The 26262-nt window shown below is 36.3% G+C and overlaps 2 protein-coding genes across 6 annotated transcripts in view; one reads left to right on the forward strand and one right to left on the reverse strand.

Moving 5' to 3' along the window:
- mad2l1 (MAD2 mitotic arrest deficient-like 1 (yeast)) lies at positions 1-2754 on the forward strand. Its single transcript, XM_027169300.2, has 5 exons — positions 1-175; positions 712-858; positions 1072-1192; positions 1561-1664; positions 2440-2754. Exons 1-5 carry the CDS (start codon positions 112-114, stop codon positions 2610-2612), a joined length of 609 nt encoding a protein of 202 aa, XP_027025101.1. The 5' UTR covers positions 1-111; the 3' UTR covers positions 2613-2754.
- A 327-nt stretch (positions 2755-3081) lies between these two features.
- Positions 3082-26262, reverse strand: part of pde5ab (phosphodiesterase 5A, cGMP-specific, b) — a 34026-nt gene continuing 10845 nt past the window's right edge. For 2 of the 5 annotated variants that reach the window (XM_047817502.1, XM_047817510.1), the window contains exons 2-21: positions 22166-22784; positions 20213-20302; positions 20045-20116; positions 19805-19894; positions 19565-19702; positions 16470-16537; positions 14478-14595; positions 14262-14346; positions 13059-13234; positions 12269-12328; positions 10807-10953; positions 8772-8897; positions 8202-8296; positions 7979-8066; positions 7461-7561; positions 7084-7161; positions 6830-6893; positions 5673-5747; positions 5483-5566; positions 3082-5366 (exon numbers count right to left, since the gene is read on the reverse strand). In XM_047817502.1, the coding sequence (XP_047673458.1) occupies positions 5244-5366; positions 5483-5566; positions 5673-5747; positions 6830-6893; positions 7084-7161; positions 7461-7561; positions 7979-8066; positions 8202-8296; positions 8772-8897; positions 10807-10953; positions 12269-12328; positions 13059-13234; positions 14262-14346; positions 14478-14595; positions 16470-16537; positions 19565-19702; positions 19805-19894; positions 20045-20116; positions 20213-20302; positions 22166-22784 (2497 nt within the window). In that variant the 3' untranslated portion in view covers positions 3082-5243. Of the gene's footprint in view, positions 5367-5482; positions 5567-5672; positions 5748-6829; positions 6894-7083; positions 7162-7460; positions 7562-7978; positions 8067-8201; positions 8297-8771; positions 8898-10806; positions 10954-12268; positions 12329-13058; positions 13235-14261; positions 14347-14477; positions 14596-16469; positions 16538-19564; positions 19703-19804; positions 19895-20044; positions 20117-20212; positions 20303-22165; positions 22785-24633; positions 24946-26262 lie in introns of those variants that run through there. The other 3 variants (XM_047817496.1, XM_027169299.2, XM_047817508.1) reach the window with 3 other exon arrangements.

Raw genomic sequence — 26262 nt, forward strand, 5'->3', positions numbered from 1 at the left:
CAAACGTTCAAACGCGCTCAGAATTCAAACTGAGCGGCGGGTAAAAAGAAAACAAGTGAGAAGCTTCAAGGCGACATACGTATTCCTGAACAGAGTTAAAAACACGACAAAATGTCCAAAACCTTGCAAGGAATTACTTTGAAAGGAAGTGCCGAGCTCGTTGCTGAGTTCTTCTGTAAGTGGAAATGATGTGTTATTGCTCATTTTTGAGTTAGATGAATATTAGCTGCCTAGCACGTAGTAGATTATGCATTTCACAGTCACGTGGCCAGCTTAAATGAAAATATATTTATTTCGTTATCCCAATTCAGAAAGAGTTTTTTTTGTGTGTGTACAATAGCTTTTAAACCTGGTATGACTAACGCTTAGCTTCTATAGCGCTTTTATTCGCCCTGTTAGCCAGCTTGTCCATGGTTATTAGCATTAGCTAACTCGTCCATGTAAAGCATCGAGTACTGATGATCATCCAGATCAACCATTGACGCAGCTACATCTCTTTGAAAACGGAATATTTCCAGTTGATGCAGTTGTGCTGATGGAACTTGAGAAATATGGCTTTGACATTTAGACATACACATTTTAGTTAATTATTCACGTTCATTTCCTGTCTTTTTTTTTTTTTTTTTTTAAAGCACATCTAGTACTTTGCTTGTGAAATAGATGTGGTTCAGGTATTCTGCTGTGGTTGAATTGTGAGTATTATTTTTGCAGCGTTTGGGATCAACAGCATTTTATACCAGCGAGGCATTTATCCTGCAGAAACCTTCACCAGAGTCACCAAGTATGACATGAGTCTCCAGCTCACCACAGACCCCAAGCTGAAGAACTACCTCACCGACGTGGTGACACAACTCAAAGGTTTGGGGTTTTTTTTTTTTCAGTTTTGAACAAACCAAAGATATTACACAGCTGTTCTAGTATTTTTAAAATAGAAATCAAGGTAGTTTTCTTTCATCAGACCTCTGTTCTAATATATTATTAGCAGTTGTGTCATTTAATTTCCTTTTCTTCTATTCTTTATTTTTGTGTTCTCACACATCCTTCACTGCTGCACATGGTTTACCCCTGCAGAGTGGTTGTTTGACTGCACAGTGCAAAAGCTGGTGGTGGTGATCACATGCCTTGAGACAAATGAAGTCCTGGAGAGATGGCAGTTTGATATAGAGTGTGACAAGACCGCTAAGGAGAGCAGGTATTCTCATGAAATGGTTTATCTGAAAGCACGGTGTCTTTAAAAAAAAAAAAACCTTTAAGCCATCCACCCTTCCCCTCCCCCTTATATATGTGTGTGGTAAATCTAAAAAAAAAAAATTGTTACAGGTATGCAGATGCAGGTCTTTCACAAAGTCTTGGCTGGAATACACAATATATCATGAATGATGTAAATCATAATGTGTCTGCATTACTGTGTTGATTGCATCAGTGGAGTAAGGCTACATGTGCATATGGTGTCTGTGGTAAAATAGTTTGAAGTTTAATTAAGTTTCAAATTTGTATTAAAAAATATAATTCTAGCTCCTTCATGTTCTTGTATGTAGTAAGTTGTGTTCTGTGTTACAGCGCTCCCAGAGAGAAGTCAATGAAAGCCATCCAGGAGGAAATCCGCTCCGTTATCAGGCAGATCACAGCCACAGTCACCTTCCTACCTTTACTGGACACAGCCTGTAAGTATACCACTGCTAAAAGCATTTAAGAGTATGAAAACTATCCAGATCATACTTAAAATTAGTCTTTTTAATGTAATGTCTTTTTAAGAGTAAGTGCTGAAATTTAGCCTATGTTTACAAAACAATGATAAACAAGCAGACTAGTGTATAGGTTATGACAACAATGTTTATGGACACCTGACCATAACGCTCATATGTGATGGCTGAATATCCTATTCCATATTTAGTCTCTCGTGTTTTGTTATAATAAACTCAACAATTCTGGGAAGACTTTCCACTAGATTTTGAATTTGTGTTCATTCAGCTACAACAGCATTTTTGAGATCAGGCATTAATGACAAGTGATTAGGTTTGTGATAGAGACAGTGCCTTGGTTCATTCAAAAGGTGTTTAGTGGGGTTAATGTCGGAGCTCTATTCAGGACTGTCCAGAGCTTCCACCTCATATGTTACAGTGAAGGGAAATTTATGCTACAGAATGCGAAGACATCCTTTACAATTGTGTGCTTACGTACAGTATGTGGCAGCAGTTTGCATTCAAAGGAATAACAATAGCTTGATATTACATTAGATTCTAAGCCTTATAGACTAAATCAATCCTTTCAGCAGTGTGTTCACTATAGATTTGGCTAATTCTTAAATGTGACTAAACAAATATTTCATAAATCATGCTGTGGGTGATTTTTTTTTTTCTCTTCCCAAATAAATAAAATTAATCTAATTTGAAAATAAAAGCCGTGCTACTGTTCATGTTTTTCACCCTCTGACAACAGGTGCATTCGACCTCCTGATCTATACAGATAAGGATCTGGAGGTCCCTGAGCAGTGGGAGGAGTCTGGTCCACAGCTTATTGACCAATCGGAGGAGGTTCGGCTTCGCTCATTCACCACATCCATCCATAAGGTCAACAGTATGGTGGCCTTCAAAAGGACAAACTCCATGTAACCATATTTTCTTCTGTCCTCTCTCTTTTGCTTTCTCTGTTTATTTTCTGTACATAGTTTTCATGTTCCCCAAAACAGATCTCTCATTTGCTGAGGGTTTTATGGCTGTATCTCTCAAAATTAAAAGAACAATTCTGGTTTAACAGTTTTCAGTCTTTTTACCATTGCGGATACAATCAATGTGTCCACTAGCCAATAGGTGGCACCAAAGCTGTAGTACAGCCTAAAAGCATGCATGAGATTAGAGATACCAGTACATACATTCTGTCTAGCACACATCCTACTGACAGCTGCTTTTGTTTAATAAAAATAAAAATGCTAGCATCTTTATGTAGTTCCTCTCCAAAAAAGAGGGTTGTTTTTGCCCTCAAAGCTTTAATGGGAACATTTTCATTACAACAGCCATTCCTATTTATGACTGACAATGACACAAAAATCTACACAGATTTACAAAAATGAGGTACTTCATATGTATGAAAATTCTAGATCATTTTATTGTGCAACCTGGACATCTGTTTAAAAAAAAAAGGTAGTGTTAAGTTTGCATAAGTTGTGAGAAGTAATTGAGACATTTGGTAAAGCTCCGAATTCGAAATTCTGCACGTTAAGTTAGTCTATTTTTCATTTTCATGAAAGCAGACCTAATAGCATATATCTTGTAACTGTCCATAAGGTCCGTATTCATTTATACTAATTATGCCGGCATTAGGTCATCAAGAAATAATGTTGTTCAGCTAAAATGTGTCCTCTTTGAAATGTTCATTCTATACACATCAAAGCCTGGGTTCCCTGACACCTGCTGACCTGATAAGCATAAGAATGAACCAAAGTGTTGCTTTTACTGTGAAGCTTCTGAATAGACATCAATCTGGCAGGGTTACAAAACACAGCAATACATTCAAATTGTACACCAAAATAACATACTCAGAGACACTAATTTACTTCAAGTGTACAAAATTGGTAAGAGCACTTATGAATTTCCTTCTTGTTTAGTAAGCTCTGGTTTGAAATTATAATACTGGTGTGACTGAATGACTAGAGAAGAACATCTGTTTTAGAGTGAGGTGAAACACTACAAACATGAAAACAAGCGCTCATATGCATGGAGTCTATACGTTCTGTAACAATGGCAGGTAGTGAAACAATCACTGACCTTCTGTACCATAACAAATATAAAAAGTATAAGGTCGAAAGAATGTGGACACCTGAGCATCATACATACTAATATTGTATTAGTTGAAAACACTGCCATTGGAACTGAATACCATAATAAAATGGTATTCAGTTCCAATGGCAGTGTTTTCAATTAATTGTGTACTGAAGGCAGTATGTGATTACCATGTCGACAAAATAAGGAGCTAAAGTACTTTTATTCATCTTTCATGCTTGCAGGCTGATTGGTCATTGCTGATCTCAGAATGCACAATACTGTATTACCATAATTAAATTGGCTGCCCTAGTTTGAACAAGTTAAAAACATCAGATTTGGGGCAATAGAAAAAACTACAATGCTGAACACAGCTGACAGCGTTCCCACTCACTAGGCTGATAGGAAGATTAGACTGTGAAGATTAAATGCATTTTAACAAAACGCAACAATGGCAGGTAGTAAATTACCTGCTGATATTTGCACATTCCTGACAGATGAAGCTTAGGAATAGACATGCTTTCAATGGAATATGCCATATGCCTTAATCATCGATATCATCGATGCCTTTGAATCAGTTGTTTTCAATTGTTTCAGTAAACATTTGCCATTCATATACCCAAGACATCTGAAAACTCAAATAAAGGACATATTTTTGAACAATTAAATATATGTATTTTCCTTCATTACATTTTAGAGTTACATTTTAAGTAACCACATTCTCACAATATAAAGTTAATAAATATATATATGAAAGACAAGTGAAAACAGTAAAACAATGTGGGGAAAAAATGACATTCTTCTACATATCTGAAGTGGGTGTGTTCCTTTAAAGTATACTACCTCGGTTGTTCGGTGCACTGTGATTAATAAATTATTATCTTTGTGCCTCTGCTTCATATTGTTGAGTGAGCTACAGAAAACCCTGACATGGGACTAAAACAATAAATAAAACTTTGTATACTGCAAATATCCTCGCATACTATACAGGGTTTGGATTGACTACAAAAAGATCACATCTTTTGGTTTTCCAATCGGCTCTTTTAATCCAAGTTTACTTGAAAACGTAAGCAAGTAATATCTCTTTTACTCACAACTACCCACTTAGACAGGCAAAAAATATTAACTTCCAAAGCAAGATGTAAAAATAAAACATAACTGTCATCACTCCCTTTCTTTACCGGAAACAAGAGCTTGTGATTTTTTACACATAAATGACTCAGAACATGTCTGTACTTTAGACCATATTGCTTTAGTATTTTGTTTCCTCACCCCCCAAAGTGTAATGGAACCAATATGATTCAGCGACATCCCAAAGGTAAAATTACATTTTGCCTCATAGTGGTTTGTGAACTCTTCATAGCAGGAATCGTGGCTAGAAAGAATTCATTGCTTAATGCTTCAGGGTGTGTTGTGTTGTATGAAGAAGAACCTGGGGTAAGGGAAAGGGGTAAACTTAATCTTGTGCTGACAGGGATTAGCCATTTAAAGTCCTCCATTCAGTAAACTCGCCTCCTCAGCCTGTTCAGCAAGCAGCTTCCAATTCTGCCTGTTTTCCCTGCAGCCTTCCAGTAGGGGGGAGCAGAAATCTGACATACTGGCCAGTGTCTAAAAACACACGTACATCATAACCATATATTATTTTACAAACTATTATTCTAACATCTTATTTTTGATAGAACTATAAGTTAAGATAAAGACTGATAAATTGCTGAGCCTTTTACCTCATAAAGTTGTGTGCAAATGGCATCGATGAAAGACACTTGCATGCTGGGAATCTTATCACGCTTCTCTCTGTTCATCAGATCCTATTAGAGACAACGGCACTCTTTACAAGTTGTGAAAGCTGATGCTGCTCTTGACATGGCCCTGCTGTTCGGATAGTGTGATGTAATGCGCAGGAAGTGAACTTACAATAGGTTCAATGTTCAGTTCTTCTCTTTCCTTGTCCCCTTGCTCAAAGAATTCCGTGGCAACAAGTTCAGCTATCTGCAAAGACAAACAGAAATGAGTGTTAAATTGAAAACAAACTAGACATCAGCATTTGGGAGAAACCTTCACCTTTGAACCAATATCACTTCCCTTCTTTGTCTTTCTCTTATATCACTGAGATTTCACACCTTGTTTCTCCCCATCTTTAGTGATTTCCAATTCTACTATGAGTACACACTGTCCATACAAGGACTTAACACACATTCACACGTGTTTTACAAAGCTTAAATTTTAGTACAGCATATAAGCCATTTTATGTAATCATTTTAAATTTATGTGCACACACATCTCTCTTTATCTGTTTGTATGAAATAATCTTTTGACTTCCCATCGGTTTTCCACAATCAGCCTCTAATACTCTAATACTCTAATGCCTATTCCAGGGAAGTGTTGGTTAATTGTTGGTAACAGCTTAGCTTTAACAATAATGACGATTGCATGGTTCAGGTTAATGCACTTATTCTTATATCTTGCGCCTTCTATAATAACAATGTCCGATGTCAGTGATACACAAGTCAGTGATAGATCTTTTTCTCAAATAGAGAAAGCAGCTGGTTGGGGATGACAGTTTATTGACATTACAGTATACTGTATATCATAATGTGAAGGCAGGAGCTTGTTTTGCATAACAATAAATGCAACTATAAAAAATCCTACACAAATTTCTACTCTATATGGGAAAACTAACGCTTCAGGGCATGCTGTTATTGGGAAATAATCATCTTTGGGAAGTCAGCAGCTCTCTTTCATGTCTAAGACTTCTAAAACAGTGTGTCCCAAAACAATTCAGCTCTTATTTATACACAAAATAAAGGCACGCAGTATACAGTATGTTGTACATGTTTTGTTGCTATTTGTTTACAGAAAAGAAAGAAAAAGATATCTGGACTCTATTCACCATTCTGTTTTATATGTATTATTGGCAGTGTCTAATTGTTGGCCACTAAATTCTACCTATACTGTAAACAGTGATACACAAATTGAATGAGTAGTGATAGAAGAGGAAGAGTTAGGTAGTGTAAGACATGAAGGGATGTGCAATCAATGGCCATAAGTTTGCAGATTTATTTAGCTCTTACCCTCTTTTGTACAGCCCAGGGTTTGGTAATGGCAGAAATATCACATGCGGTCATTAGCATGGACCTGCAATGGAAAAAAAACCCTCTGTTTATGTGTGTGTGTGTGTTTGTGTGTGTGTGTGTGTATATGAGGTATATATACATACAGTATTTTTATATGTATTATATATATATATATATATATATATATATATATATATATATATATATATATATATATATATATATATATATATACAGTATATACAAATCACCTCAGCAAGTCTCTGTGATGTTCATCCCCCCAATTAAACTGGTTGTTCTTAGTTAGTTCAAAGAACTCAGTTCGTTTCCTAGGGTAACAGGGAAAACCCCATGGTTATTGCACGATAACTGTGATTTACATCTTGTCCCCACCCCACAGCTAAATGACACCTTTTATTGTTGTTTTGCTGGATAAGTAAGCAACAGAAAACAAAAACACTGCTTTGGTATGGTATCAGCAAAACATAAGCCTCTATTGCAGAATTATGTAACAAGGTAATAGACTAAATGTGAATATGTGCTAAACCAGGTTAGATGTGTTAAAATGGGCTACTAATAAGGATTTAATTTTGTATTATCTCAGCTATGACTGATGTCTGGTACATACTTCATGTAAAGGGCCAGATCAGTGGCCAGGATTGCTTTTTCAATCATCTTCAGTGTAGTTTTATACTCATCCAGTGAAAGACCGCTTAGTATTTGACTGCCCTGAGAAAGCAGAATGGATAACTTTTAATGCTAAAATATAGGAACAAGACACTGAATCACGTTTAGTACTCTTAAGCTCTCATTCATTCTTAACCTAAATAGAAATTTATATGTATTTCTAAAATTAATTAACTAATTAATTTGATAGATATAGATCACTCAATCAAAGAAAGTCCCAACACAACAACTCTTTAAAATACATGTCCAAAATGTCAGAATATCACTTCTCAGTCTTGTTCTTTATGATACACCTAAACCAAATGTTTTGCAATGATGAACTGGGTTCTAATTTCTACAGCACTACAGCATTCATTTCGGATAAATGTATCTGTCAAGATACAACAAATTGTATATGATACAGTTTTAGCACTAAATATGATACATTTTTTCTAACAACAATATAGAATTTCTACTTACTGGACTGTTGAGGATCATTAGGCACTGGTCAAAGTGGTGATGCTCCATAATGGAGTGGCAGTAGAGCTGGGCTAGAGGATGGTCACTCCTATCAACATAATTAGGACGGTAATTGTGCTTTGTTTTTCTATCTTTTGTGTGCTGTTTCTGTATACCCTTGTGAAACATACAGTCTGTCCTGCTTATTATAAATTGGACACTAATAAAAATAATACAAACATACCTCTTGATGTAGGAGTTGTTGACACCTCTATGGTCCAAATCGTGACACAGAGTCGCAATCATCATGGCTAATATCTCCAAATCATTTAGATTGTTCTGCCAGTTTTAAAATAGAAGCATTACTTTACTTTTGTGAGATCAGTGTTTTGTTTTTTTTTACTATTCAGAAGCAGAAACCTTTTCCTGATGACTAAATGTACTTCTTTATGGTCATAAAGGTTTCCAAATACAGTAATATCTAAATTAAAATGCAAGGCTGAATGGACATAAATTGAAATATTTTCTATTATTAAGAAAATAATAATAAAGTTTTACATTTCATGATTTCATTAATCAGGTTAGTTCACTACATAAAATAAAAAGTAACAAAAAGTATTAAAAACTAAGAAAAAAAATTCATAGAATTTTATGTATTTTCCATTTCTCTAACAAGTATTTGCATCCTAGTTCCTATTTATAAACACTGTTAATGGGTTTCATACACAGTATGTGCTTTGTTTCATGCTACACTAAACTTCAGTAGGAAATTACCCGTGGCCTTTTGTTTGGGTCATCAGTTAGCTGTACTGACCTGTAACCTCCCAGATTTTAGAATGGCAAACATGCACTGAGACGTGTTGAAAGCATGTCGCCAGTTATGGTAGGCCACATTCTTTCTGTAGTTCTTCTTCACACTCAGGATCCACTGACAGAGGCTCTAAAAAAGAAGGACCCAGAAACAAGAGACAAAAAGAAAAGAAATAGTCAGTAATAAAATATTATGGCAGTAGATCTTGGATTATCTGTACATCCTTAACGGAATAAGACAAATTGAATTTTCTAGTTATTATAATTCAATTGTCAAGAAAATTGAAAATTAAATTACATCATGAGCTTGTCTTAACCCTGACAATAAGAAAGTAGGCAAAATAATAACACAACACAGCAAGCATGGATGCATTTCAGAACAAATTTGTCAACTCCCTTCCGTATGAATTAAAGAGAATTTTGTAAACAAAGCATGGCATCTGGTTATATATAATAAGATTGTAATGTGTGTTGCTTCTACAAAGAATCTTGGTTTACAAAGAGAGACCAGACCTCACAAAGTAGAAATCCAGATACCCCATACTCCCAACAGTACTTCCAACAGCAAATATCAAATCATAGGTCTATAAGGTTATAGGCCATCTCAAAAATGGCCTATATAGCAAAATATATAGACTAGTGTATAATATAAAATGTAAAATATAATGCCTGGCAGGACCCACACTGTTCCTCCTGAATCCTAAGTTCAACTATCATATATATCCATCTTCCTGGAGTGTGATTCTCATTTTTTGTGGTTCTGCTTTCTTGAAAATAAGGACCATTATCCTAAACTGCCAATCCCCAATCATTGCCCAAGCCCTCTGTGAAGCACTGAAGGTAAGTTTTAACCACACAAATGTAACCTCACCCAGTGTCGTTCAACATCTATGACACAATATCATCCAACCATGCAGGCCTGCTGCATCGAAGTTCAATTTAACCTTAGCCACAGGGAAACATTCCTCTGGCACAGCCTCCTAACGGAAGGGCACATCCACTTGGAAATTAGTTCCTTCCATTACTAAACAATATCCCCTCAGTAGAGGTCAACACTCCCACTTACTAATTTAATTCTAAATACAATCTTAGAAATAAGAGACATGCACCATATTACACATAGTGTGAGGAATAAAAATACATATGCAGTGTCACAGATACTAAAAGAGCAATGCATGTTACTGTTGCATCATGAGTTAATGAGGTAGACAATGACACAGCCATCTTTGGAGCCAGTCTCTTTACTGTAGGTGAAATTACCTCGATCATAGTGATACTCATAAATCATATTTGTCTGTGAGGTGTGTAGGCAGAAGTGGGCAGATAAGATGCAGTTGGCTGGCTATTACATGTCTAGTTAGTGGGTAAGAATCAGAAGTTGACCAAATTACAGAGAAAATGAGGGTTAGAGATCCAAAATAGATCATTTCATACTAAACAGACAGAAAGTGGGTTAGTTGCTTGCTGATAATTTCAGTACCTCAATAAATGTTAGTACATCACAGTTGTGTATAGTTCTTATTTGCTGTGTGTAAACTATATGGGTGATCAGTTACAGTTAGCAGAGTTTTCTATCCCAGAGTGGTTAAAGTGTGCCTGCTTTCCCTCACGCAGCTCAGAGTAAGCGCTGCCTAGGAAATCAATAAAAAGCCTGTCTTTGGCCCCATCTGTATGCCGCCTCTGCTGGCATCAAACACCATAAAAGGAGTTTGTTCTAGAGAGCCATTTGACCACACAGTCATTTTTACAGTACCTGTGTTCAGATAGCCAGAGGTATGGACTTCATCTGGCAATGATAAACTAAATTAAAGGAGGCGGTTATGTTTTTAACTTTCTGTTCTGAGCCAGAGCAGTGCCGACATTTAGTGAATGGACAGGATTCTTTTAATACTTGACCAAAAAAAAAATTCAACACTTTGCTAGTCATTCAGATATGCTGAATGCTATGAATGTATGCTACTGATCGATATATTAGTATTACGTAGTATATTTATAATTATTTGCAACTCATTCTGTGGTTTGCATTAATGGTCATGTACCTTGTACTTCATCTGAAAGTTTTGCACAAGCTTGAGGTCCACAAACATACGAATAGTGGCCTGGGTAGTCTCAGCATCAGTCAGGTCAAAGTCACTGAAGCTGAAGTCTAGTAGCCTCATAGACTGAGCTGAAGGAACAGTGCCTGCCTTTGGACAAAAACGTACATAACAGACATCTTAACACAAATGTATGCCTGTAAGGTTTTCTGAATAAAACACATTGAAACTAAAATGACAGTTTTCTAAGATTATGTTGCTGCCAGTAAACAAACTCATTTGTTTGTTTAAATAGACAAACAAAAGCATTAATAAACAATGAGTTCAGCATTTAATGTACAGTAAGTACAAATGGTGCTTTTAATGGACATTTTACTCCAGCATTCTGAATGCTGAATGCATTTCTGTCTATTCCAGAAAGAGGACTTGGAAAAAGCCTAAACTCTATCACAAGCCCTGAATTGAATAAGCCAAATTTGAGGACTGTGGATATGTCGATTACGAAAAACAAGTCATAATTGTGCACAATCAAAGCAAAGGTGGTCAGTCCTCAGTTAAAGAACAAGAGGTTTTATGAATTCTTATCAATACTACTAACATTTACTCTAACATTTAAGTTAAAAAAAAAATAAACTTAAGATTATAATGTTCTGCAGCCTGTTTATCTTGAGTTCAACATTCCTGTCAAAACTTGGTCGAAAGCATCAAAGTTACCAGTAGATGCCTAATTTTAATACAAATATGTTTATTCAAATGTGTCTAAAGCCAGCAGTGTTCCTTATTTATTAATGATGTGTACAATAAATGTTATTCTAGTTATAGGCTATACAGCACTGTAGATTTTAGTGTACCAAATCTTGTTTAAGATTTTCACCACATAAAAAAGTGTGTGTAGGAACAAATTGTATGTATCTGCTGAAAGTGTGAGGTTTTTTTTAATGTAATTCTCAGCATGTTAACTATGGCTGGCAGGGTCTTTTTTTTTTTTAAATCTGACATTAGTTTTAGAGAATAACTTGTCAAGTGAACAGATGTAAATAACACCTTGATATAGGATGGATTTTGGTGACTAAGCTGACATTATCAGTCAAATGCTCTAGCAGAAAATAATCAAAAAAAAAAAATAATAATAATAATTTTTCACAGTTCCTCATGTGACACAAGTCAAGTGTCCCAGCTTTCATTTTGGGAGACTGGTGCTATCATCAAGCCCTCAGAAATGAGGATTTTTTTTTGAAATTGTGGAAAACCTCTTTCGCAAGCAGAAGTTAAAAAAAAAAGAAATAAATAAGGTGTGATCTTTTAATACTGTGCTAATTATTAATGTTAGAAATATTTCTGAAAATAATCATTAGAAAGTTTGCATAACAAACTTTATAATGATACAAGAATAAATGCAGACGTTCTGAAAATAAATCTACGTAAGAGTGAAAATTTATAAGGAAATTAATAAATTGTAATTTACCGCTGTTACCTCGAGCGCCTGAGTCTCCTCCTCTCCAGCGGAGGCATGATAAGATAGAACCTGAGAAACATACACACAGCAATGCATATAGAAGCACACACATATTTACATAATTTTTATTCAGATTTAAGTTAATTTAGGTAGTTTAATTTGATTTTATTTATAGAAATGTTTATCTCAGCATAATTCTCTTCAGAGTATACACTGTATGACACTGGACCTGCTGCCTTTAGAATCACATGTTTTCCTTTGACTATCCTGAATAATGAGTTCAGTCTGACTAAACTGTCAAACTGTCCTCTTCATCTGTTGATGCCAACGATGATATATTTTGCTGCTGCTGCAAAAATTATTAGTAATAGAGAAACAATAGAAAATGAATGGTGTTGGGACTGAAAGGGGAAGGTCTAAAATTCAGCCTCGCCATTTTGTCAGCTGCAGGCGAGTGCTTGTCATCAAGGTACCTCTGACTCTGACAGCTCCAGAATGAAGGGAACAGAGGAGAAGCAACAGTGCAATAAGAGAAAAAGGCATAGCGCCTTAAGTGAGCTGAATGTGAATGAGAGTATATGATCAGATTATAATATTACACAGTAGGAGGATGTAATCTTCCCTGTAAAATAAAATGCTTTGTTGTAAGTAAACAAATAATTAAATAAAAGTAAGGAGCTGTTTATAACATTCCCTCTTTCACCCTTGCTGGGACAGCCTTTGGATTTTACTGCTTGTACGTTTTTATTTTTTGTTTGTTTTACTTTTAATGCTAACTAATAATGACATTTGCACAAACCTCAAGTGTAACTTCCTGCTTGGCCATGGCCCTCTCCACAGTCTCGTACATCTGAGTGTTCTGGATGCCGAGCCCACAGAAGATAGCAAATGCCTCTAGAAACTGCTCATCGTTTCGATTAAAGGCCTTCACCTCACCTGTAGATTCATCCATCTTGTTGACCAGCTGGCAAACCCCTGTGTGAAAACACCAGAGTGACTTAAAATGGAAAGCACCATGAAAACCAAACCACATCCAACAATAGTAACCGTTGAAGCATAAGGAAGCTGTCAGAAAGGGATGTCTGGATTGTGCTAACCCTTATTGTATAAAAAAAGAACATGAAATTAAGCACAATGCAGAATTAATTGTGCATCTTGTCTAACATGTTTACACCAAAACTGTTCGTAAGAAGCTACACAGGGTCAATATTCATTGTTGGACTGCTAGAGCCAAACATTTGATCAATTGTGATAATGCCAAATGATCTTGTGTTGTGTACAATGTGAAACAAATATTGCATTCTGATGAGCCACTTTCATTGTCTTTCCCACCTCCAGGAGAGTTACAGAGTGGAGAAGCCCCAGAGTTTGATGCCCTTCTTCTCATAGTACATCCTGGTGCTTTCTCTACTCCAGGCAAGCGACACACATGCATCCGGCTGTCCAGGGTCCAATTCTAATGCACACATTTCTGCTTCCAACTTATCAACTCTGATAAATGTCTTTCTACTTGCTGCTTAAAATATCCCACCATTTCAATGGTACAAGAGTAATTAGACAATCAGTCAGTATAGTGAATGTAGCAGACAGATCTTTCACAGCAGGGCAGCCACAGAAATTTCCAAGGAAATGAAAATGAGGGCTATTAAAATCTATTCAGAGCCTTCTAGAAGGAGCTGTATTGCTCAAGTGTGTTTCACTTGATGGCCAATAGGTTGGTGTCTTTCAAGCTAGTTAATCATGTGTCACTTGAAAAAGCATGAGAAACAGAGGTCTGAATGTAATAATAATTTGAGAATATGACTGTTATAATAGTTTTAGTATTTTAGAATTGGAATTTCATATTCAATTGGGTCATACGTTTCTTACAGAACATATTATGTTTTATTGTACCATACAACACACAAGGCACCATGTATAAAATATATTTTTATTATTAATTGTCCAGTAGCCATAGTCCATTAGACAGATTAAATTAAATAAGCCACAAAATTAAACTTACCTATAACTTTATCCTTCTTTCCATTCCTAATTGGTGTGCACAACAAACTCTTCACATGGAAGGTTGGAGAGTCTGGGTTTTCACTCTGCAACAAGAGATATTTTTAAGAGTGATTCGTTCATTTTTAAGTGAGCTGTGAATTAGACTCTTCTGACCCCAGAATGGAAACATCCATTTCTATCATTTTCCAAAGAATCTTTTCTTGTGATTACTCACAGTCCAAGGAAATTGCTGAACTGACATCAGGTTTGTGACATCAGGAATGTTCAGCGGCTCCATGGTGTTATTCACATACTGAGCATACATGTAGTTGATCTTACTTACATCGCTGTCTCTGTAGTAGAAAAAGAACATTGTCATAATGATTTCAACTTACCAACTTTGACACAGCATTGTGGAGTACAATATCATTTAGAATGAAGATCTCCTGTTACAACATACTTTACTGAAACAGCTATATCTGAGTCAGCTGATCTGCCAAGAATTATAATCTGCAATTTCTGACAATAGACTAACATGCATTTATACCATGCAAGTTCATAAGGCATGAAGAGGCTTAATCAGTGAAAAAAATAGTCTGACTGATGATGTAGTCAGGAAGTTACAGCATCCAAAAGCAAGCAGCTGGATGAAATGTGTTCTTGTTATGCTACTGGAATTCGTAATGAGAACTTTCCCTGAAGCATTCCAATCAGTTATACAAATGGTTCTCCAAATAACTGTAGATTTGACACAAGCATTCTTTCATAAGCTTGGTACTCTAACTGGGAGCATTAAAAAAAACTTTTAAAGGTATAAAAATCGTAAAAAAAGAAGCCAACACGGGCACCATTCAACATTTTTCACTAATGTGTATATGTGACATACTGTATACTGATTTCCTAGCCCTTAATTTATTGTAGATATTTGCGATCCTATATGCAATAATAATACAAGTAATTTATTCAATGTAAATGGCCACAAGAAGAAAGCCACGAACCCCTGTTAAAACTGCAGGTTTCTGTTATGTAAACAACAACATAAAGCTAAGATTTATTGATATATATCAACCAACAAAATTCAAATGATCAAACAAATAAAGATTTTAGGGGAAGAAATGTTGAAAGGTAATATTCAGGAGAGGGGTACAAAATAATTTCCAAAATATAATATGTACTATGGAGCACCATCAACAATGATGAAGAAAATGGGCATCACACAGTGATATCACCAAATTAAACTGGTGCAAGGATGCATTGCAATGATGATATAATTTCCAGATCAAGATGCACTATGTGCTCACACAAAATGAAAATTATAGGCAGTACTAGTGCTGTATCAAGGAGCATGCATATTTGTGCAGCCAGGTTTTTTTTATCAGTTGTTAAATGTTTTTGTTTTTTTCTACAATTTTACAAAAGCAAACTTTTTATATTGTATCTGTTCTTTATGTCAGTGTAAATGAAATAACAAATCAAAAATTCTGGTGGGGTCCTTTACAAATTGGCTAATACATTTAAATCTGCTTCTTGGTTTCTCTGAAATCTGAAATATTATGTTTGAGACATGTGTCTGAATAAAAACCAACTGAATCAAACAAACAAAAAATTCTGCTGTCATTACGTTTTTTCTAAAAATTATTGCGTTTTCAATGAGGAACAACTTGAATTTTCATACTACATCACTTAATAAACGATCACCACATTGTTTATTTCCCATGGTGGATTATTAGCCACATGTTTAAGTAATATCTGTCAAAATAAACTTGCGGATTTTATGGAGTTCCCTCGTTTAAAAACAGCCATTGACGTGCAGTTTGGGAGCACAAACATTTTCCATTCTTCACTAAAATCCTTAGCAGGTTTCCTAAATAAAGGTTTGATTAAGCACCGGTCAAAGGCACTTAATAACTCATGCACTTTAACCAGTCTAATACTGTTCCGTCAAGAAATGTTTCTGCACAGAACATTTTCATTTAAACAAAAATGCCATGGTTTCTAAATGAAAAAATTACACAAATAAACTATGGGGTGAAATATTGGTTATTATAATCTATTCTTTTCACAAGGGTTTGGCATGTGTGTGCTGTATGTTTGCAGTATCAGTGTCGTGGTAGTGTACACATATTTGGTGAATTCAGTATGCTATATTATAAATTACCTTTTCAGAGGAGGGGGTTGTGGGTTTCATGAAGAGAAATAAGTACACAATCATAGGTGTTCTCTTTACCTGTTAGGAAAGTCCACAGATCCAGCTAGCTCTTCGTACTCCATGTGGAACACACTGGAGAATCCATTCTGTGACATATCAAGAACAAATAGAATTCATTAACAGCACTATTTGCTAAGGTAACCTGGGTCAAACTTTTAAAGAGAGAAAGACAGTGAACTCTGTTGCTTTTTTCTTTTAATGCTATTAGGCCCTAATAAAAGATCTCTTTTATTAGGGCCTAAGATTATACTATTATTTATTCACCTGTGTAAATACCATACTGATTCTACCATAGAATCTATGCAGCTACATAAATGACTGGTTCAAGTTTCTCACTTTCAACATTTAAAAGGTTTTGTAACATGGCTATGGACAAATGGTTTTAGTCAAGCAGACATGTCGGAAGAACCTGTAATGACTCCCCACAATAAACAGGGAACAAATGTAATATACTATCTAACAGCTCTGCCAGAAGTTCAGTTTATTTCAGCATTCCTTGACACAGGGTTACTACCTTATAGGGACTTGTCTGCAAACCTGAACTCACTTCTAAAAAGCTGCCTTTTCCAAATTCAAAGAGACCATGAAGAGTAGATAAAACAAACCAGGGTGCCATCCTGATTAAATGTAAGAGGAAGTAATCTATGCTAATTCATTTTATAATGTTTCCATTTTAGCACATTTTGACCTCTGCCTGTAACACTCACTATAAATCACTGTCTGGTGAGAAGAAAAAAAAGATGGACCTTCTTTTAAAGTGTACAATACTGTGCCATTGGCCTACAAAAACTGTCAAACTGCTGATTTTTATTTGGGGGGCTTTTGTGCATCAGTCTGTTTAAGTAGGTTTCTTACCAACGAACAAATAACATCTTAGTAAGTTGGTCAACACGACAGGAGACCACTGTAGAGGAAAACAGACCTCCACAGAGGAAAGAAAATGTCAACCGTAATCAGGTATCATGCTAAATGTTGCCCTCTACTTTGACAAGCATTATTTAATAAACATCAAGACGTTTTCTTGTAAAACGAGAATAAGTACACTATAACTTTCCTTTTAAACTAATAAATGTCCAGTTCACCATACAGAACCAATCATTTTAAAATCTGAACCCACTGTGGAACATTAAACACTATTTACTTTGCATGAATCAAAAACATATAATTGGATATTAACAGCATATACACACAGTTGAGACTGCAATAATCAAAATAAATCATGTTCTATTGTCCGAATCTAAAAAACCTTGTCTTCTATTCAAACCTCCAAAAAAGTTTGGCTTCAATGTCTCTAAGCAAAACCACCAACAGACATTACCTGCTTCAGGTCTGCTGAGGTCTTCATGACTGCTTTAAGTCTTAACTCTGGCAGTACCCCAATAACTCTCCAACACAGAGAATACCAATGATAAAAAAATACTTTTAATAACTTTGACTTCTGGGGGGCATGGTGGGTTAGTGGTTAGCATGTTCGCCTCACACCTCCAGAGTTGGGGGTTCGATTCCCACCTCCGCCTTGTGTGTGTGGAGTTTGCATGTTCTCCCCGTGCCTCGGGGGGTTCCTCCGGGTACTCCGGTTTCCTCCCACGGTCCAAAGACATGCATGGTAGGTTGATTGGCATTTCTGGAAAATTGTCTGTAGTGTGTGATTGCGTGAGTGAATGAGAGTGTATGTGTGCCCTGCGATGAGTTGGCACTCCGTCTAGGGTGTATCGTGCCTCGATGCCCGATGACACCTGAGATACTGTAGGCACAGGCTCCCCGTGACCCGAGAAGTTCGGATAAGCGGTAGAAAATTAATGAATGAATGAACTTTGACTTCTACTTATTTTAGTTTGTGCCATGCTTAGCAGTGCTTAAGCTTTTGTAAAGATTGGTATTATGACAGTTTCTTTTCTATATTAACAAAACATATACAAAGCTGAAAGTGTTTTCCTTATGTAGCAGGTTAATTACATGAGTAACCTACTGTATTCTGTACAGAGACTTACCTATTCAACCAGTATTTTCAGAAAGGTTTCCTTAAAAACCTTTAATGTAATGCATGACCTTAGTACCTATTGCTATGCTGTAGCAATATTTTTAGGTTTTTAGTATGTTTTAACATTAACATTACATGTTTTTGTATAGAAACAACTGTTTTGCTTGTGTTTATGTGTGTTTTTGCATGCAATTGCTTCTTTGGCAGTGTGGAATAAGGAAGTAATTCAGGCTGGTTTCTGCTTGTGGTTCTACTATAAATGAAACCAGTGTTGCTTACAGACTGTAACTTTCTCACATGACTCAACTCAATCCAAATACCCAGCACTGCCTCTCGTATTGAAACAGAACTGGACACTATTTTGTACATAGGGTCTAACATCAGATGAATGTAGCATAATGTATTTAATAGAATGTGGTACTTATTCAGTAGAAACGTTTTCAGCAGATGCTATATTGGTACATAATAGCTTCAATAATGCTATTTCATAGGTTGTGACATTTAATGACAAGTCTTTTCAATGGAGCTAAGAGGCAGGTATTTTTAGCTTTAGGCTTGAAGTATAAGAAGCAAGAAAGGCCCACAGAGACCTGACCAGTGTCTAAAACTGTGTTAAGTTTAGACATGTACATGATAAGATTGTATGTACCATACACTTAATTTATCATCTGTTACTCACAAATACACTGCACTCTAACTGGACAAATGGAACTGATATAAAACTGTTTATGTACTGTATGTACTGTATGTGCAATTTCCCACTACATCAATTTTCAAATCAAATTTTATTTTAATTTAATTTTGGACTGTATATAGTGTTTAAATTGTTTAAAGAATATAATCATTTTTACTTGCTAAAATACATATCTCCCAATATGCCACTTTATAACTTTAGACACTTTTTTACAGTTTACTATTTCTCCCTAGCTTATTTTGATTGCTTTTTGTACTATTAAAGAGCTACTTATCTGTTAAGTACTACTGTATAATACTGTGTATTACTTTGTCTGGGTAGGAGTGTAAAACTGTAGCACAACAATTTTCATTTTCATAAGCTTCATTGTCTCCAATTCCATACAACTTCTATTAGCAATTCTCCACAAATGTAGTTTTTTAGAATTTTTGCACTGACCGATGTTTCAGCATCAGAAATGAATATAGTGCATTCCTGAGCCTGCATGAAAGACAAGATGGTGGCTGCAATCTTCCTCAGCAGGACCTCCAAAGACTGTTGCTCTTCGAAAATAAGACTGGCCAAATCTAACAACACCTAAAGCACAAGGTGGATTGGAATTGTGACATCATAAGCATCAAAGAGCATAAAAGCTACCTTTTAAAAAATATTTCAGCTAATTTCATTTAAATGGTATACCCGATTCCTTCTGTTCTCAAGTTGCGATGTCTCATAGAGCTGTGCATTGTGTAGAACAATCCCAGAAAATGCCAAGTAGGAGGAAAAGTCCTGTGTATGAATACAAATATAACAAGTATTGGTTTAGGGTTAAATGGCATTCATAACTACAGAAATGACAACAGTCCTAATATTTTGGGACATTTCATATAAACATTATTACAACTAATTAAGGAAGCAAACATTCGCACAAATTTTCACCTTCTCATCTTGTTCTGTGAAGGTGCTGTTCACTCCACACCTCTTATTGATTGCTTGTGCCACTCCAACAACCTTTGAAAAAGTTATTCACTGTATGAGCAATTTAAACAGGATGAAATACTAAAAATCTTAAAAAGTACTATATCACTTTAAATTTTTAGATCTAACCTCATCTCTGTGATTTTTTATGGGCATACACAAGATGCTATGTGTCTTGTAGCCGGTGATCTGGTCCACCTCTGCATTAAATCGAGGATCCTAGACAAAAAAAAAGTTTTTAGATACTTTGGTAAAAATAAAAAAATCTAAAATTGTTTGTTTTTATCTATACTAGTTGGCTTTGTGTCTTGTATAAACACCATCCAGTAAAGTCTGTAATTTCCACATTACAGTTTTGCTCTTGAATATATATTGCTTTACTGCCAATACAAAAACACAGTCTTAATTCTAAAGCAAAAGATTAGTCCTGCCTCAGACAAACAACTCATTAACATTAATAAAGTACTATCGCTCTCTCGCTCTCTCTCTCTCTCTCTCTGTCTCTCTCTCTCTCAATCTCTCTTCCTTCCTTTCTCTCTCTCTCTCTCTCTCTCTCTCTCTCTCTCAATCTCTCTTCCTTCCTTTCTCTCTCTCTCTCTCTCTCTCTCTCTCTCTCTCTCTCTCTCTCTCTCTCTCTCTCTGTCTCACTCTCATATGATTCTCCATAGACTTGGTGTTGGCAGAGCTGCAATTTATCTAAATTATAAATGCCTAAAAATACCAGCTATGAGCTCATTTAAACTGTTGGCTAGCAACTGGCTTGCGTAACTACCAATGTATAAAGTAAACATAACAGATAATGTTTATATTATTCCAAGAACATGATATCTATAACACTATTATACACAGTGCACCTTCACTTTCAGACCAATATGTTTTCAGTAATAATAACCACAGAATATATTTAAGAGTTATGAAGATAATTTACACAAAAATTCCAGATCATTTGAGGAACTCATGGAATTAAATAGAGCTGTTTTGTGTAGAAAGATACAGTGAGACGTTGGAGGGGTCAAAGGTTAATAGAGGGCAGGTGGCATTATGGCATATATGACAAGACAGACATATAGCATAAACGACACATAACAAGGCAAGTCAATACCACAAGCAGATCAGTTATCATCAGGAGACACTTGACATGTGAGATATGTGATTTAAAAATGCCTTAAATTGCTAAATACATCCACTCACACATACTCAAGGTAGTGTGTTGCCAGAATGACTAACATTGATAACATATCTCAGTTATTCATTTATAAAGTGTTGTTTTTTATTATTTAAAAGAAATGAAAATCAGTTCTCACGTTATGTATTATAAACACTATATTCTATAGCCTAAACATATCAGAAAAAAAAAGCATTTCTTAGTAATTTCTTACATCACTGCCATTTACAATCAAGCATTTTAAACATATGAATGAATAGCTGTGTGCAGAAAAGTAAAATGTTTGGACACCATGATAAATATCTGACTGATCTGAGAATTATAAGGCATGGTTTAAGATTCTACTGAGCACATTTGTATCTTGTTTGAGGCTGCAAGGCTTCTACGCTGCTCTTAAAGCCTGGACCGACTGGAACAGAATAAGTCAGGGTAGCTTTGTACAACTTGGAATTTCATCAGTTAATTATTCTTTGTACATCAGGGTTTCTCAAAGTGGAATATGCAATGAGTTTATTACTGCTGTGAGTAATAGTATATTTAAGTAATATATTTAACTGGCTATATGAACCGAATTGATTTCCAGATCATATGGAATAAAATGCTTTATTGTACCAATAAATAGCCAGAAGAACACTATTGTACAAATTACTATTTCAATAGTTGGAAGTATATTTTAGAGGTAAAAGGGTCCCAGTTTAGAAAGCACTCATGGTTCCCTGACACTTTAAAGTACCAAAGTCAATAAAATCTGAAGCATAACATTGACAAAGAAGCTAATTCTCACTGAGTCAATATTGCTGTCAGTTATAATTATTTAAGTGAATAATGCAAATATTGTGATAGTGATTAAATCACAATTCTTTGCACTACAATTATTAAGTGGAAGAAATTTATATAGAAGTTTGAAGTGGGCTTACCTCGTAGGCATTCTTAATGTTTAATGGCTGGCCTGTGGCTGCCACATGTCCCACAATGCCTTTATTCCACTCTAAGCGAATACCACTGTTGGATGCTTCCTCAAGTGTGGAGCCTTCGGCAACATCAAACAGTCGGCTAACCAGGAACTTTCGGTTGGAGCTGTCCTCACACACCAAAAACAGCGAGTAGCGGTCAGCAGCAATTAGCTCATGTGTGTGTAAAAAGATGCGATGGCAGAGCGCAGTCAGGTCTAAGTGGCTGGACACATCACGCACAAGCTCAAGAAGACGGGCGCAACGGTCCCCGCCTGTCTGTTCCAGCTTGTGTGACGGAGCTGGAGGTGGCATGGGCACCCGCTCCGTGTCTCCGAGGAAGGTGAGCGAGCCCTCTGCGTCCTTTACCACAATAGGCCGTAGTGGCCGATCAAACTCAGATGCAGATATCTTGCGTGTGGGTGTAGAAGGAACTGGACTGGGTGAAGAGGTATCTGTGGAACCTGAAGCAGTCAAGCTACTTGTTTCTGGATGAATTTTGGAGCTCTCTGTAAGTGACTTGGACACTTCACGGGATGGCTGGATGGAATGCACACGTTCAGCAAACCAAGCGTTGACCATTTCCCTACAAACAATTAAAAACAAGTCATAAGAATGATTGAGACACTTTCTTTCTGTGTGTACTCAAACCCATTATTTTTAGTTTCTGTGAAACACTTCTTTACAACTAATGATGCAGTATTCAGCAGTAAAGATTTAGCCTAAAATACTACTGTATTCACAACTGCATAATAGCATTTGCTGTGCACTGATGAAAATGAGGAGAACCTGAAGTGATTGGTTTGTTCTGTTTCTTACAGAGTAACACTCCTTTGTTCAAGTGCTTAAAGTCCAAAGTCCCTGTGCTTTCATATAAAACCGAATGTCTTGACTTCTGCAAGTCAACTGGAAAACACCAGAGGCTATAAAACTCAGTGCTGTAAATCTGCTGGCAGTTAATCATCTAATTCTACCTAAATAAAATTGACTTAATTCCAGTTACAAATGACAGTATATGTAGGTTATCCAGTGTGAGAAAGAGAGATAGAGAGAGAGAGAGAGAGAGAGAGAGAGAGAGAGAGAGAGAGAGAGAGAGAGAGAGAGAGAGAGAATGAGAACGTCAATGAAATCTCTATGGACTTTGCAAGTGTCCTCGGTCTGTAGAGCTAAATCGATAGACTCACTTAGAAGAACATCACTTGCACCCTCCATGCATAAAACATGTCAATACATGGAGACTGACTAGCCATGGATTTGTTCTTGGACTTGATCCTGCATTGAGAATCTTACAATTTGATATCCAGTAAAGCTACAAGCACAACAGTAGCCCAAATGTGAAGAAAAAAAAAGTAAAGCTTTAGAGTATTGCATATGGGTGATGCACAACAACCATTCGAGCAGGAGAGCACAACCCACACACGACAGTTTATTAACTGAGAGAACAGCAGAACCAAACAGGCAATGGAGCGTGGTGTGGGTAGATAGTGTATACCTTGCACAAGTACAAGAGTTGCGGGTTGATATGATATTTAAAAAAAAGGATTTGAACAAATCCAGTAACTCCGATTTTGCTTTCAGTAAATAGTCTTCACTCTTTCTGCAGTTGTATCTCCATATCAAGATAACGCAGATGTGCTATTGTACTAGAAATCTACTAATTATATGAACTATACAATGAATCAAAAAGTCAAATATAAAACATGAGTGAACATTAGATGCTGTCACTTTTATTGTAACTGGGCGTTTTAGACAGCAGCTTTTTCCAGCTTTTTTGTGTGTGTTTTTTTTTCACAACACATGAAATAAAGCACAGAAATTAACAACAGTGCTAAACCAATGCATGATGTGCAAGTGTTCATTTCTGCACAACGCTGATTTCACGCACTGATCTGTAAACAAAAGATGGTTACTAAACTAAACAGTTGCTGGTTGCTAGGGTGGAACCACCTATTGCACATCTTTTCTACATATAGTGTAGTTTTAAGGCTTTAAAAAAATAATTAGGGTGCAATACATTTATTTACAAAGATACATACTAAAGGTAAAAGAAATAATAAAGGAAGCAACCGAGCCACAAGGAAAGGTACAGTTTATTCTATTTGTTTTCTAAAGCGTATTTGTATAAACCAGGCAGATAGATAGATAGATAGATAGATAGATAGATAGATAGATAGATAGATAGATAGATAGATACTTTATTAATATATTAATACATTAATTAATTAATTGGCAGATGGTTAATTAAGGATTTTTGCATGTTTTGTTTTCTAATACAAACTAGGAATAGAAAAAGCACAAACACAAATAAATTTTCTCACAGGTGTCTAAAGATTTATCTAAGTTTATCTAAGTCTCGCGTATCTAAAACCTGCAAATTAGTTACCGCACCCATAAGTTTACAAAAGAACACCGAATACTGCAAAGTGGATACACACCACCACGTCGCTGCTTCACTCACCGGTTCGCTTTTCGCACGAAGTACGAGTGAGCGAAGTCCAGATTGTCGTCGAGCCAAGCCTCCATCCTTTCGCTTTCAGGAGGAAACACCTCCATGTCGCGCTAAAAATCAGCCGTTAAATAGCATGGACGCGATCTCTTCGCTTCAGAGACTCCGGCTGAATGGGAATGGCGAAGCTAACGCGTTACAAACCCGCTGAACAACCGTTGGCACTTGACAACATCGCAAGCGCACGCTGCTGCCTCCCAAACACAAGGTGACTAACCTCTATACGCACGCGCCTCCGTGCATCTCTCTCTCTCTCTCTCTCTCTCTCTCTCTCACACACACACACACACACACACACACACACACACACACACACACACACACACACACACACACACACACACACACACACACACACACACACACACACACACACACACACACACACACACTCAACCCCCCATACACACACTTGTATTCCTTTAGAACCTTTGAAATCAATCACGAGTATAGTACTATATCCTATTATTTAAAAACAAAACAAAAAAAAATCACAAAAGCAATGAACTGATATCCCGTCCAGGGTGTATTCACACATCACACCATGTGTTCCCAGGATAGTGTCCTGACCATGATCAGGATACTGATACTGAGGATGCATGAATGAATTTTGTGTAAAGCGAGTTGTTCGAGTAAGTATTTTGATACCATTTATTGGTACACAGAATTGATCACAATATATAGTTACAATAAATGTTGCAAAAATACTTAGCTATTCAATATGAATCCATTGTAAAACTGAATCACACAAAAATGAATAATGATATATTTGGAGCTGGTATTCAGCTTAAAGCTTTAATAAGAACAATATCACACATAATGACAGTGAGTATCTATTCAGTCTTTACTCAGGCTGGGCATGTATTTGAATCAACCAAAATAAAGTTGATTAGTGGTTTAATTACAGTCACCATTTATTTTATAGTTACATTTCAAACACATACTGCACTGAGGTTTTTAGTCAACAATTTCAACCATTTTCTCCAGGAATGTTATATTATTAAATGACTTTAAGAAGTACTGTACTGTCAAGAAAATCATGCACTAAAAAGAAAACCAAAAAAGGGAACCAGATCAGTGACATATGTTATCTGTGAGTGTGTTCAATAACCTGATTCTGCTACCCCGCCTCCAGTATCTATAGTCAGTGGTGTAGCCTTACAAGCAGATGGTGCCTCCTTTTCCCTAGAGGGAACAGGGGAAACTTTGGAGACATATGTGCTCTCCTGGGCACAAATGTGATTCCAAATTTACTTGATTGGAGTAAGATAATTGTGGTTCTTTGGGAGTATAGGGAACATCTAGGTAATGTGATTAGATTGGTGGAATAATATGCAGTGAAGTGTGTAAACGTTTATATTTCAGGATGCATTATAAAGTTTTGCTGATTAATGACTGCATTGAGAAACAGGTCAGAACATGATGAGGATAAATTTGGGGTCACCCCCCCTCTCTCTCTCTCTTACTCGCTCTCCTTCCAATCTGTTCCATCCATCAATCCATCCATCCATCCATCCATCCATCTCCTTTCTTGCCACCAGAGTTGATGGCCACAACA

This window comes from Tachysurus fulvidraco, chromosome 1 (assembly GCF_022655615.1).
Source record: "Tachysurus fulvidraco isolate hzauxx_2018 chromosome 1, HZAU_PFXX_2.0, whole genome shotgun sequence".
In the NCBI taxonomy this organism is placed as follows: Eukaryota; Metazoa; Chordata; class Actinopteri; order Siluriformes; family Bagridae; genus Tachysurus; species Tachysurus fulvidraco.